The sequence below is a fragment of the Convolutriloba macropyga genome, chromosome 3 (assembly GCF_964194025.1).
Source record: "Convolutriloba macropyga chromosome 3, txConMacr16.3, whole genome shotgun sequence".
Lineage (NCBI taxonomy): Eukaryota > Metazoa > Xenacoelomorpha > Acoela > Convolutidae > Convolutriloba > Convolutriloba macropyga.
This window is the reverse complement of record NC_134470.1, coordinates 66,638,231-66,651,803: the sequence shown is the minus strand read 5'-3', so window position 1 is coordinate 66,651,803 and position 13,573 is coordinate 66,638,231. Positions and strand designations below refer to the sequence as shown.

Genomic DNA, 13,573 nt, shown 5'->3' with positions numbered 1-13,573 from the left:
CAGAAATTGGCACAGTAAATGAATATTGTGCGGTAAAACTCAACACTGTGTTCAACATCTGAAGTTTCGCTTTAGTTTGGTTGAAATGAGGTGACATGTTTTCGGTAATAAAAACACATAGAATATTGGAATTTTGTTTTTTGAGGAATACACGCAATTGATTGAAACAAGGTGACAAACTATAAAACAGAATTTGACCTTCTGTGTTGTCTACTTTTATTCGAAGATTTTTATTTTGAACGTCGATAAAAAGTCATAATTGAACCAAACTTTCAATTATAAAGACGTGGTGACTGACAAGAGTTATTGGTAACATTAGGCATAACCCTTGTCACCATGTTATATATTTGCTTTGTGTGGCTTTAATTAACCAAATAACCAAGGTTAATTCTTCTTGTCAGAATGTTTTACTTGTGCTGATTTTGACTGTAGTAATAATGCTTTAAATGAGTGAAATAAATCTCCTGATACTGCTACTGCAGATTCTATGGAGGAGCGGAAATCGTCAAACGCTTCTAGTTTTCCACTGAATTTGTCAACTTTAATGTATGGCTGTATATTCGCTGCCATTCTATTTTTTTTTTAAAAATCTTGCAATTAAAACCATGCAACGAATGATTAAAGAGTCTACGACTAATAATAAAGGAATATAAATTTCACTGCTTTTCACAAAATAAAATAGAGCATTGCTATAACTTATCTGCTGAAAAATTTTGTATGGGCTCTTGGATGTGTCCGCACTTGCTGTTCAACGAGTTGTCACTATCAACTCCTTGATAAGAGGTGAGTAGTTCGTGAGAGATGTCATCCTGCATGAACTGCTTGCTTTAGTCGTCCTTGGGGTCAATCAGAGATGTCCCAGTGTGAGATTTTCAAGTCAATTGTTTGTTCTTCTTTTTCTAGTTGAGAAACAATTCGTGGATATTGACCAAATGTGATATCAATCGTAACGAATTCATTTTTGCGAGCCTCTTCGATCAAGTAAGTAAGCTTCAAAGTTCTTTGAAAATAATCAAAGTGTGAGATAGCAGTTGGGCTTGCTTGTCATTTGTGAATATTTTTATATCTCGTAGTTCTGTATTAACCGTGAAACTGTATCTGTTGTAATCGATTTGTAGAAAGTAAGAAGAGAAAAAAATAGGCCGTAGAAATTATTCAGAAATTGGCAAAGTAAATGAATATTGTGCGGTAAAACTCAACACTGTGTTCGACATCTGAAGTTTCGCTTTAGTTTGGTTGAAATGAGGTGACATGTTTTTGGTAATAAAAACACATAGAATATTGGAATTTTGTTTTTTGAGGAATACACGCAATTGATTGAAACAAGGTGACAAACTATAAAACAGAATTTGACCTTCTGTGTTGTCTACTTTTATTCGAAGATTTTTATTTTGAACGTCGATAAAAAGTCATAATTGAACCAAACTTTCAATTATAAAGACGTGGTGACTGACAAGAGTTATTAGTAACATTAGGCATAACCCTTGTCACCATGTTATATATTTGCTTTGTGTGGCTTTAATTAACCAAATAACCAAGGTTAATTCTTCTTGTCAGAATGTTTTACTTGTGCTGATTTTGACTGTAGTAATAATGCTTTAAATGAGTGAAATAAATCTCCTGCTACTGCTACTGCAGATTCTATGGAGGAGCGGAAATCGTCAAACGCTTCTAGTTTTCCACTGAATTTGTCAACTTTAATGTATGGCTGTATATTCGCTGCCATTCTAATTTTTTTTTAAATCTTGCAATTAAAACCATGCAACGAATGATTAAAGAGTCTACGACTAATAATAAAGGAATATAAATTTCACTGCTTTTCACAAAACAAAATAGAGCATTGCTATAACTTATCTGCTGAAAAATTTTGTATGGGCTCTTGGATGTGTCCGCACTTGCTGTTCAACGAGTTGTCACTATCAACTCCTTGATAAGAGGTGAGTAGTTCGTGAGAGATGTCATCCTGCATGAACTGCTTGCTTTAGTCGTCCTTGGGGTCAATCAGAGATGTCCCAGTGTGAGATTTTCAAGTCAATTGTTTGTTCTTCTTTTTCTAGTTGAGAAACAATTCGTGGATATTGACCAAATGTGATATCAATCGTAACGAATTCATTTTCGGGAGCCTCTTCGATCAAGTAAGTAAGCTTCAAAGTTCTTTGAAAATAATCAAAGTGTAAGATAGCAGTTGGGCTTGCTTGTCATTTGTGAATATTTTTATATCTCGTAGTTCTGTATTAACCGTGAAACTGTATCTGTTGTAATCGATTTGTAGAAAGTAAGAAGAGAAAAAAATAGGCCGTAGAAATTATTCAGAAATTGGCAAAGTAAATGAATATTGTGCGGTAAAACTCAACACTGTGTTCGACATCTGAAGTTTCGCTTTAGTTTGGTTGAAATGAGGTGACATGTTTTTGGTAATAAAAACACATAGAATATTGGAATTTTGTTTTTTGAGGAATACACGCAATTGATTGAAACAAGGTGACAAACTATAAAACAGAATTTGACCTTCTGTGTTGTCTACTTTTATTCGAAGATTTTTATTTTGAACGTCGATAAAAAGTCATAATTGAACCAAACTTTCAATTATAAAGACGTGGTGACTGACAAGAGTTATTGGTAACATTAGGCATAACCCTTGTCACCATGTTATATATTTGCTTTGTGTGGCTTTAATTAACCAAATAACCAAGGTTAATTCTTCTTGTCAGAATGTTTTACTTGTGCTGATTTTGACTGTAGTAATAATGCTTTAAATGAGTGAAATAAATCTCCAGCCAAACTGTTTTCCTGTTTTTCTATATTATCATAGTCATAGAATGCGGAGTGGTCTGGCTACTAGAATTTTAACCTTAGCAATCAACGGGGGTTCGCTGCCTAACTTGTCAGATATTTAAGCATGGTTTCAAAACTGGTTTTTTGGAGATAGTGTGAATTTGAATTAACAATATTAAACCAACTGTTTTCCAATGGATTCGATTTTTGTGTCCCTTTTCCTCTTTCAATTCTCCTTTATTTTTTTTCTTGTTCTTTTTTTATCCCCTTTCTTTCCGTGCTGTTCTCTCTTCTCCGTTTTTATCTGCACTGCTTTCCTTTCCTTTTTAGTCCAATCAAATTGCTCAATGGAAATCCATTACAAATAGATTTCAAGAACGAGTTCCGATGAAGAGATTTTGAACAACATTAGGCAACCTAACCCATCTAGAAACAGATTCTTAGAAGAAGCAGGACCGTGAGATGCGCCTTAAATCACAACACCATCTAACTTTTAAACAGAAGAAACTGGGGCTCCAAAAAAACACCAAGCAATAGCGCCAAACTTTACAGTGATGCCTTTAATTTCATTCTCACAAAAATATTCACAACAACATTGTGAGCATACCTTGCATCGGAAGATGCCGTGTTGAAAGAAGGTCGAGTTTGCATAATCAACAAGAAAGAGAGGTGAAAGCAGATTTTGACTTACGAGCATAGCTATTGGCGCAATCTGCACGTTTTAAATCAGAATATGTGTGCGTGAACGACTGCATCGCAATTTCGAACCCGGTAAAGGATGCGCATACAGCGACCACAAACAGTACACCAGAAAACCTTCTTTCACAAAAAAAGAAAATCTCAAACCCTTAACTCCATCTTGAAAATGGCAACCAGTTTAATTATGCGATTTACCTAATGAAGAAGTACAGTTAGACTATGATGGACTAAATTAGAACAATAGTTCAGGCAGTCTATTTTTTAGTCTGCAGAGAAATTCTTTCAAAATAACCAATGGTCGAGGTTTTTAATACCGCGAATGACATTCACAAATTCTTGAAAATTAAACAAAGTTATATACTTTTGCACGATTTTCCTCGCGCAATTAGATTAGGTCAGACTCAGTTTTAAATTAGACAGAAAAACAGAAATTCTGTAAGCACAACAAAATGAGCAGACAGAAAACGTCAAACATCGCCTTTTGAGCAAGCTGAACACGCCACTCACTGACATTAGGAAGGAGTCTGAACCTGAAAAGCTGAAATATAAACCAATTGTAACAAAATATTCAGATCTCAACACTGTGCAATGGGACGGATCAACTTACCCCTGACGATAGGTGGGATGAAAAAGAAGTGACAAGAAAACAATCGGAACGAAGTGACTCAAGACGCCACTACGGGACGCAACAATGGACCACAAGAAGAATCACGTGTGGTGAGCCATCCTGAAATCGTCCTCCTATTTCATTGAACAGAAGCCTCCCACCAAACACAAATTGGCAAGGAAAAACCAAAGAACACACGCTAAAAGTAGAGAACTGATGGTCTCTGAAGTCCCAGCCCAAGGTTCATCAGTCATTAAAACAGATGAATACACTTCCAGAGTCAAAGAACATGGAAAGCCTCATTTGTTATCTGAACGTCTGACTTCGCTAAACTTTAGACCACGGACGAAAAGGACACAACATTTGCTGACTATGCCAAACGTAGATCTTCAGTCCGAACTGGCACAACAAGTCAGGACAAATTGTGAATCACGCCCGAAAATTGGAGGAACAAAACTAAAGCTTAAAAAGCAATCAATGATGCTAGTCGTATTTCGTCAATTCACTCAAATTTCGTCTTGCAATTTCAAATGTCATCCAAATTTCAAAAGATAGCCTCGTTTGCTCCGAAAATGATGTTAAGGTACAAGAAACTAGAAATGCCATAAAAACATAACAACACCACTAACATGGCCAGAAAAAAGTAATCTGCTATAACAACACCCCACGCTCAATAAAATCAACGTACACGCACTTCGCCCAATACTGAATTATACGAACCGAACAATTCTACATCAAAGTAACCTCCAATTCTCGCGAGTTCTTCATCATCAAAAGCACCCTCACCTCAAAAACATTGTCAAATAATCAAGCAGAAACGATGCGCTACCAAACAAGGCATCGTATCAAACATCCAGAAAATCGCAAGCCAAAATCCAACAGAATCTGATTTCCATTTGGAAGTCCGCCAATGCTCTCCAGAGTTACGATAGGGCTTGTCCGATCCTGCGACAGAGATTAGTCTGACTTTAAGAGAGCAGTAAAGGAATTTGAAACATATAGCCACTGAACTCATTAAAACGTCACTATTAACATTGCATTATCATAATAGTTAACATAACGAGTGCATTTTTTTTGAAAAAATTAAATGACAAAACAAACGTTTTGGACGGAGCGGAATGTGGTACACTAGTCACAGTACAATGACTTTAGTCATCCGTTGTTATATACTTTGCTTTTCATTTCAATTCATTTCCTTCAATTCATATCGCTAGTCATTTCACATTCAGTTTGTAGTTTCCTCTTGCTCATTACTAATCTGGGATTTTAAACGCCCAGTTTCTGTCATTATCGTATTTGAAACTTTTTTTTACCAATTGTGAAGTAAAGTGTTTTACATTAGCCACTGTCTGTTCATCTGTTCTCCTGTCTGGTCATCCTTTTTAATTCTGTCTACAGGAACGCTCATATAGTGATAGTCGTGATCCCATTTGTGTTCACATTTAACTATAACTTTTAATCTCTCAATTCATTCGATTTAAACTTCAGTTGCACCTTTTGCGCGGCGAAACACAGTAGTAAAAAGTCTGAAAAAAGAACATAAATCGCTCCGAAAACAAAATGTTAGGTCATAAAGAATTTCGAATCGCAAAATCCATTTGGAACAAACTCATTCCAACTGAAGAAGACATATCTTTCAGCTGAATATCAAAAGCAGGGTTCTCATCGGGTTTTTTATCCAGATATCAACAGTATTTCTAAGACCTTTCAAAATCTTCTTCATCTGTGATAGAAGACTTCATGATTGCTTCGTTAAAGAAGAAATTCCTGTATCAACTTGAGTAGTATACGTAAATGACTAGCAGTAACACTAGGGGGGGGGGGGGGGGGGGGGTCACGCACTGTAAAAAAACGACCCCCTCTAAATCTTTACATTTGACCACTAAAATTCTTCAGAAAAGCCCTTGGGCGCGATGGAACAATATATGAAGACATATATACAATATATGACAATATATGACAATATACAACAATATATGACCCCCCCCCCCCTAGTACTACTACTAGTCATTTACTTATACTACTAACTTGTTTTGTCATGTACTTTCACAAACATCGCATGCATCAACGTCAAATTGAATCGCCTCTTCTGTTGAGTCAAGGCTTTTGGAAAAATTCTTTACACGTAGGTTGAATGCTAAAGGAGCTACAAAGGTTCCTTTAGGTACGCTATGATTTATTGTTGCAGTTTCGGAAAACGCACCATTAAATTTTACTATCTGTTCTTGGTTTGCAAGAAAAGATTTAAACTGAGGTATGGGTTCATCGGAAATACCATAGGATTCATTTTTCTAGAAAACTTTATGAGAAATGGAGTGCATGTTTTTGCCATATCTGAAAAATTCCTAGTGTTCTCATTTTGTTCCAAATTGCCTGAAATGATTTCAAATAGTTGTAAAACGGCATCTGTTACTGATTTTTTAAAAAATAAAACTGATTTTGGTTAATGAACTGATGCCTTTCCCTGGGTTCTGTTACTTGATTTATTAAGAAAAGTCCTTGGTTCTGTTAATTGGTTCACTTTCTCATAATTTCAAAAATCAATTACAGAAATGAAAATTTTGCAATTATGGGGAACTCAATTAGGGTTGACTTGGCATTTCATGAAAAACCTAAAAACGAAACATCTTCAACGCCGAAAAAATGTTAACACATGGTTTGAAAAACAGATCATGGCTAGACATATGAGACGTAAAACTTTAGCTGAGCGGGATTTCGAAATTAAAATTGGTCAAAACGACAGGATCAACAGCTTTTTACTTGAGATCAAACGGATGCGGCAATATAACATGTTATAAAACCAAGTGTTATCGACATCGATAATCTTCATACCTTGGCGTTAAACATTTACCGCAAAAATGTCATAATCAATGTAAACTTCAAGATATTGATTCACAACACAAGAACTTGGAACCAAAAAAGGCGCAAGGAAACAATGTAATTAAGGTAATGTTGAGGACTAAGGTTTTTTGGAGAAACATCAAAGAACAGACTAGAAGGACTAGAAAGAAGGCAAGTCGACGCCCAAAACCGACTCCCCAGAGCCCCCAAGAGGCATCGGCATTGTCACCAAGGACATCAATTGGTTTGCTAATAGGTTACTAATTCTGTCAACATTTTTCACAGGGTCAGAAAACCGACATTCAACAGGCCATGCAGCATTTGTACCTGCAGCAATAGTTTGCAGGTCCTTGAATGCGAGCCTGGTGTCATTGTCAAGGTGCAGACTGTTCTCCAGGGCCTCTCCGTCTGGACTGATTGTCATACAGAGGTGGATCTGGATGTTGTCCTTCAGGCACAGTTTGTGTCTCGCAGGATCCAGTGTGAAGATGGTGGATCCCTGTTCATTGTCATCTGTCGGGTACAAGGCCATCCTCACTTGCCTAAAATTATTAAAACATAACCGACTAAACGTCGGAAGAATTGCTCTTGAACGACTAGTGGGAGCTCTAATCAATTGCAGCCTGCTTCATTCGGGGGGGGGGGCTAAATGGGACTAAGAAGTTCTATAGTGGGCTTCAAATAACCAAATTAGAGGTTAACATATACCACTATTAAGATTTAAAGAGAAAAATTACACCAGTTTCAGCCCACTTTTCATTTGACTTTTAAATTGCCGCCAATTGAGTTCAGCTGCTTGAAATTGTGATTGAGAGCGAATTTTAGACCACGCGAAATGCAAAAAGTCAAGGGCGTCAAAGTCACTCAAAAAGTCAAAATTGTGAAGCAAAAATTTTGCTTAAAAAAGACACACACGTTTACAATAATTGCTATGAACTACGTTCAAGAGCAATTAAACACCACATGAAAGAAATTCATATTGCCCCGTCTCAGAAATTGTCACAAAAAGGCCGAGAGGAAACAAATAATCACGTTAAATTGGTCACACAATATTATCCAGGTCGACAGTGCTAAAATAATTGCAGCGCACATTTTGAGCATAACTGAATGCCGTAACCTCTCATTCTTTAAAACTGGAAACTACACTCACAAAAAATAATACAGAAAGGCGACACAAAACAAATAGTTTCACGCCACAGACAACATTTATTAGATCTATTCTGTTTAGCCTGCTATTGTAACCGTAATCGCTATCTGTTAAGAGTTATTCAGCATTGAGAAAAATGCCAGAAGAAATGCCAGAAGTTGACATCTGTAATACCTTATTGCTTTAAGACTGATCAAACACAAACCCGAAAAATGACCAAAAAAAAAGTGAAAAAAGCACCATTTTGGGCTCAACAACTCCTAAAAATGACCTTTCAATCTCGAATTAAGACCTTCTCAGCAGCTGTACCACTCTGTTATTAGTCGGTTGTGTACAAAATCTATCATTTTGTACGTGAGGGCAGCACCAACCTCAAAAAAAGTTTGACCATTCTAGTTCAGGAAAATTGAAAACGTCATCAAGATAATATCATCCTAGCTACAGCAAGCAGAATAATTAATTTACAGAGAAACCTGTTTGTAAATCTAAGATACAGAGACAAAAACAAAATTTTAGCAATTTATATAATTTAAACAATTTTATGCAAACCAAGTCTAGCCACTGATACAAAACCAACCTTGGAAAAGTCTCCATTGGCCCCTGAAGATTGAAAAACATAACCGACTAATGTCGAGCGAACTGCTCTCAGACGACCACATGGCTTCGTCAGTAGTAACTAGCTACAGTTTAGTGAGGCTAGCTTTAGCTTAATTAAGGGGCGTGAGGTGAGCGGGGGGGGGTGAACCTGGGGGATTGATGGGGTGCAACGGTGGGGGAGGGGGTCTTCGACTGCAAGGGGCCACCTCTTTAGGGCCTGAATGATGTGCAGTGGGGGATTGGGAGGAATGAGGGGGCTGATTTGGGAGAGGAGTGAGGTGGGGTGATGTGTGTGTGTGTGTGTGGGGGGGGTCAAACTCTAAGAACCGCCCTTCACACCATGGGTATACGTCTCAAACAGTTTCAATGAACCGCATACTTGGAAACTAGCGAGATGAAAGGCTCCAAGAGAAATTAATGCCCGCTGGGAGCTACCTGTTTATCCCATTTTTGAGGACGACATGTCAAATGGGCCAGACAAAAAATCTGTTAAGCAAAAAATCGCATAAAAAAAGACGGACAGGACTAATATAATTGCCACAAACTTTGTTTGAGAGCAATTAAAAAATGAAAAAGAATAAAAAATATCAAAATACTTAGCAAATCTTTATTAAAAAAATGGACAAATTCCCCAAATAAAAGCTTCAAAAAATCAGTGATTGTCACTAAAAACTATCCAGTAACCCAACCTTTATCCATTAAAACAACTAATTGGCTCCCAGAGATGGAAAAACTCAAAAAATGACGGAAAATTACCAAAAACATGAATAATAAAATTACAATCCCAAGAACTGAATGGAAAATTTGAAAACTCCGCTATTGACTAACAGAAGAAGTGGATAGCGCAAGCCAAGATTCAATTTAATTAATTAGGTAGCTATCAAAAACAGACTTTGAACCGTAGCGTGAACTGTTGTTGACGTAAATAGAGTCAAAAGTGAAGGTAAAAAATTTGGGGCTGCAGAAAAATTTCATTGCCCTTAAACAACAAGAACCTGAAAAGGGATCAGAATTTTGATCTCGCTCATTTAAAGCTTCTCGTCAACACATTTAGCCTGAAATCTGTTTCTTTGGTCATTAAAATTAAAAAGCCTAAAAAAATATTTAAAAGGTTTGAAAAAACTGGAAAAATTAGCAAACTTAAATAAAAGTTGCAAAAATTAGTGAGATCCAGATCCTCAAAATCAACTCTGTAATGTTAGAATCAATACCCATTTTCAAGCGTAAAAAATATTTCACAGGACTCAAGCATTGAAATCTAAAACAAGAAAAAAATTTTCAAAAAATTAGCGAAAAATGCTTAGACTCTAGTATGGAAGTTGGCATAAACAATGACCGATACATTAACAAAAAAAGACATTTGACAGACGATTAGAGCCATCCATATAAAGTACGCCCGATCTTTAAATCTTCAAAAAAAACAAATTAGGAAAAATTTTGGATCTATTCTGTTTCGCCCAAAACCTTAGAAGGCTTATATCTTTTACGCCCCACCTCGCACGTGCTATTTTTATATAGTAAAGTGCCATATAAGAATATATAAATTGAGACGGGGGCGTAAAAAGCACAGGGCAAAACAGGTTAGATACAAAAATTCAAGAAAATTGACAATATCGAGGAAAAAAATGCTTCATTCAGGGTTAAAACGTAACCGACTAACGTCGGGCGAATAGCTCTCAAACAACCGGCGATGGTTGGCTTTTTAAGCAGCTAGCCATCGTTTAGTGAGGCTAGCTTTAGCTTAATTGAAGGGGTGTTGAGTTGAGCGCAGCGAGGGAGGTGGTGGGATGGGAGCGACGTTGGGGAGGGGGGGTTTGGCTGTACAGGTTCCTTATGGCCTGAACTCTGTGCAGGGGTGGGGGTTAAGTGAAGGGACTGATGTGTGTGTGTGTGTGTGTGGGGGGGGGGTGTGTTGAGGGGGGGGGGGTTGGGTGGGTGTCAAACTCTAAGAACGTCCCTCATACCAAAAGTATAAGTCTCCAAAACAGTTTCTGTGAATCGCATACTTAGAGACTAGCGAGCTGAAAGGCTTTAATAGCACTTGAACCCCGCTGGGGGCTACCCGTTTAACCGGTTTTGGAGGACGGAAAGTCAAGTTGGCCAGACGAAAAATCAGTCAAGTGAAAAATCACATTAAAAAGACCAACATGACTAATACAATTGCTACAAACTTCGTTTGAGAGCAATTAAACTGCAACAGCAGTTTCTGCACTCTAGGTACAGCAGTTTCTGAGACTTCCCAGCAGTTTCTGCACTCTAGGTACATTAAAGCCTTCTACAACCAGCTAAGGGCGTCTAATGGAGCTCCATGCCCGCTGAGCTGTACCTGTTTATCCCGTTTTCAAAGATCAAAGACATCGAAAAAAAATGTAAAAACATCTTACAAAAAAGACAGAGCACCAAATAGGAGAGCAATAATAGCCGGCTGAGATGAGGGTGATAACTAATTAATGCATATACGGCCATTACTTTTGGAATGCAATGTAAGCACAATAATAATGCTTGGGTTTACTATTTCGTAAGCGGACAAATATACCGCAGTTTTTTCATCGACTAGTGTAACGAATGTCTATCAACTAGCGTAACAAAGGTATTTTACCGCATCTGGCCATGCCTCGCGGACCATGGCCATGCCTCGCGGACCATGGCCATGCCTCAGCGGCCCGTGGGACTTGATATGAATCTATCACAACCGAACTACTGATTTTTGGACCAATGAGACCAATTATGATAAAACTGTCGGCTAAATTTCCAATTTTTTCCTTGTCGTCTAAACGCCCTGTCGGCCAATTTTCCTAGCACCAGCTTAAACTTACCGCATCGGGTAAGGCCTCGTGAGCCATGTATATGCCTCAGCGGCCTAAGGGAATCAATATAAATCTATCACAACCGAACAAAATACCATGACCAAACATGTTATTGCAATTTTAATTTTTATTTTTTCGATCTATTGTTCCAATTGTTGCTTTGATATGTTGTCCTTTCGATCTTTTGTCATAGCAGCTGGGTGGAGACAGCTGTTATATCGGACTGGGGCGATAACAGAAAATAGACTTTTTGCTTAAATAGCTTTTTTTGCTACATTCTGGTATGTGCGACCTTTGACTCTTACAAACAGTGCCGTCTTTCTTCTTCTCTTAGTCTGAGAACAGGTTAATGTGAGAAAAAGCTGACTCTGTCAAGCCAATGAATGCATGATGTTGTTCTTTGACGAAGCAGCTAGGATTGTTTGAAATTTGGTAACACGAGTTTATATCTCTGTTAGTATAGTGGTGAGTATCCCAGACTGTCACTCTGGAGACCGGGGTTCGATTCCCCGACAGAGAGCCTTTTTTACATTAGTAGGGACGATTCAGTACAATTTATCAGTTTCTTCAATACCAAAAGAACGACTGCATTTATTTATAATCACAATTTCTCTGCCGAAACTGCCTTCAATACATGATTCGATGATCCATATAAATACAACTCTGCTAATTTCATCACCCTTCGTGCTTTGATGGCTATAATGGGAAAGACCCATAAATCGTATATACGGTATACCATCACAAGCTGGGAGAGGAGGGCTGTTATGAGAAAGACCAAACATGAATCAAACCAAGGATCTTTTCCGCTAGCCCCCCCAGTCCTATATAGCCGAAATTTAGACACCTCCCAAATATTAATGTTTTGCTACCTTCTGGAAAGGTTACTTGTGTTTATGATTACGTACCTAGTATAATACATCAACAACCACATTTGCAACATTTTTCAGGAAAATCAAAGTAGTACACCCTTTTATTAGAAAAGCACGCAATTTCTAATAATGCAATAAGAACAAGTTTTTGGTTGATGTTTACATTATATGCAGCTCATTATTATTATGCACGGATTAATTTCAAACTACCGCTCTGTTAATATTTTGTAAATACCCATTCACGCGTATTCACATGTAATAATTCATATGCATACATAATGGTAAAACATACACAAATGGGGGTGCCTAATTTACTGGGGGGGGGGGGGGGGGGGGGGGGGCTAGCGGAAAAGATCTGCCTTGCGGAAACAAATCCACTATTCTGTACATTTTATGACCAAAACTGACGGCGTCCCAAAATTATCACAAAAACTTGTTGACGGAAATGAGGGAACAGCATATCAACTAGAGAGAGACTGAAACTCACATTTTAGGAAGGTAAATGTTTTTCGAAAAAAATAGGACTTTAGGACACTCGAAAAGTCTCGAAAAGTCACTCGAAATGTCAAAACGGTCGAGCAAAAATTTTGTATAAAGAATGACCAACAAGTTTGCAAAAAAAGTAATACCAAGAAATATGTAATACACAGGCAAAAAACGGTCAAAGGCGTAACAATTTTGCGCTAAAAACCCACACGCTTACGACAATTGATTCAAATTGCGTTCAAGAGCAACTAAAAACTAAAAAAAAACTTTTCAACATCTTTTTAAAAGAGAACTAGTTTCGCCAAAGTCATTAAAATAACTTGAAAAGATTCTAAGTTGAATTTCATAGCGGGAGAAATCAAACCGTAGAGCCATCTTTGTAGAAAACAAATGAGAGATAAAGTAAAATTTGAAAATCACTAAGGTCTTTGCCAACAAAAACAACTTCATTGTGACACGTAACAAAAAAATCTCAAAACATGAATCTATCAACCATTAGAAATCATACAACTACTTTTATAAATACAACCAAGGGCCAAAGTACCAAAAGCAACAACAAATGGAGGCAGCAATTAAAAATTCACTGAAGATATTATTTGAAAACAAAAAGTTTCGCATTGAACAAAAAAACCTAGAACTAGAATGATTTAACAGATTTAATATTGTCCTTTCACAAAGTCAATGAGAACTGCCAATACTGGAAACAAGAGAACAAAGACAAAGAAGATTGACAAGCAAGATCAAA

The 13,573-nt window shown here is 37.3% G+C and overlaps 1 protein-coding gene and 1 non-coding gene across 2 annotated transcripts in view; one reads left to right on the top strand and one right to left on the bottom strand.

Moving 5' to 3' along the window:
• LOC142337220 (adenosine deaminase domain-containing protein 1-like) overlaps window positions 1–13,573 on the bottom strand; it is an 87,613-nt gene that overhangs the window by 26,006 nt on the left and 48,034 nt on the right. Inside the window, exon 7 of the mRNA XM_075386357.1 lies at window positions 7,250–7,464. Within this exon, the coding sequence (XP_075242472.1) occupies window positions 7,250–7,464 (215 nt within the window). The remainder of the gene's footprint in view (window positions 1–7,249; window positions 7,465–13,573) is intronic.
• Trnad-guc (transfer RNA aspartic acid (anticodon GUC)) lies at window positions 11,922–11,993 on the top strand. The gene has a single exon. It is a non-coding gene; the product is annotated as a tRNA-Asp (tRNA).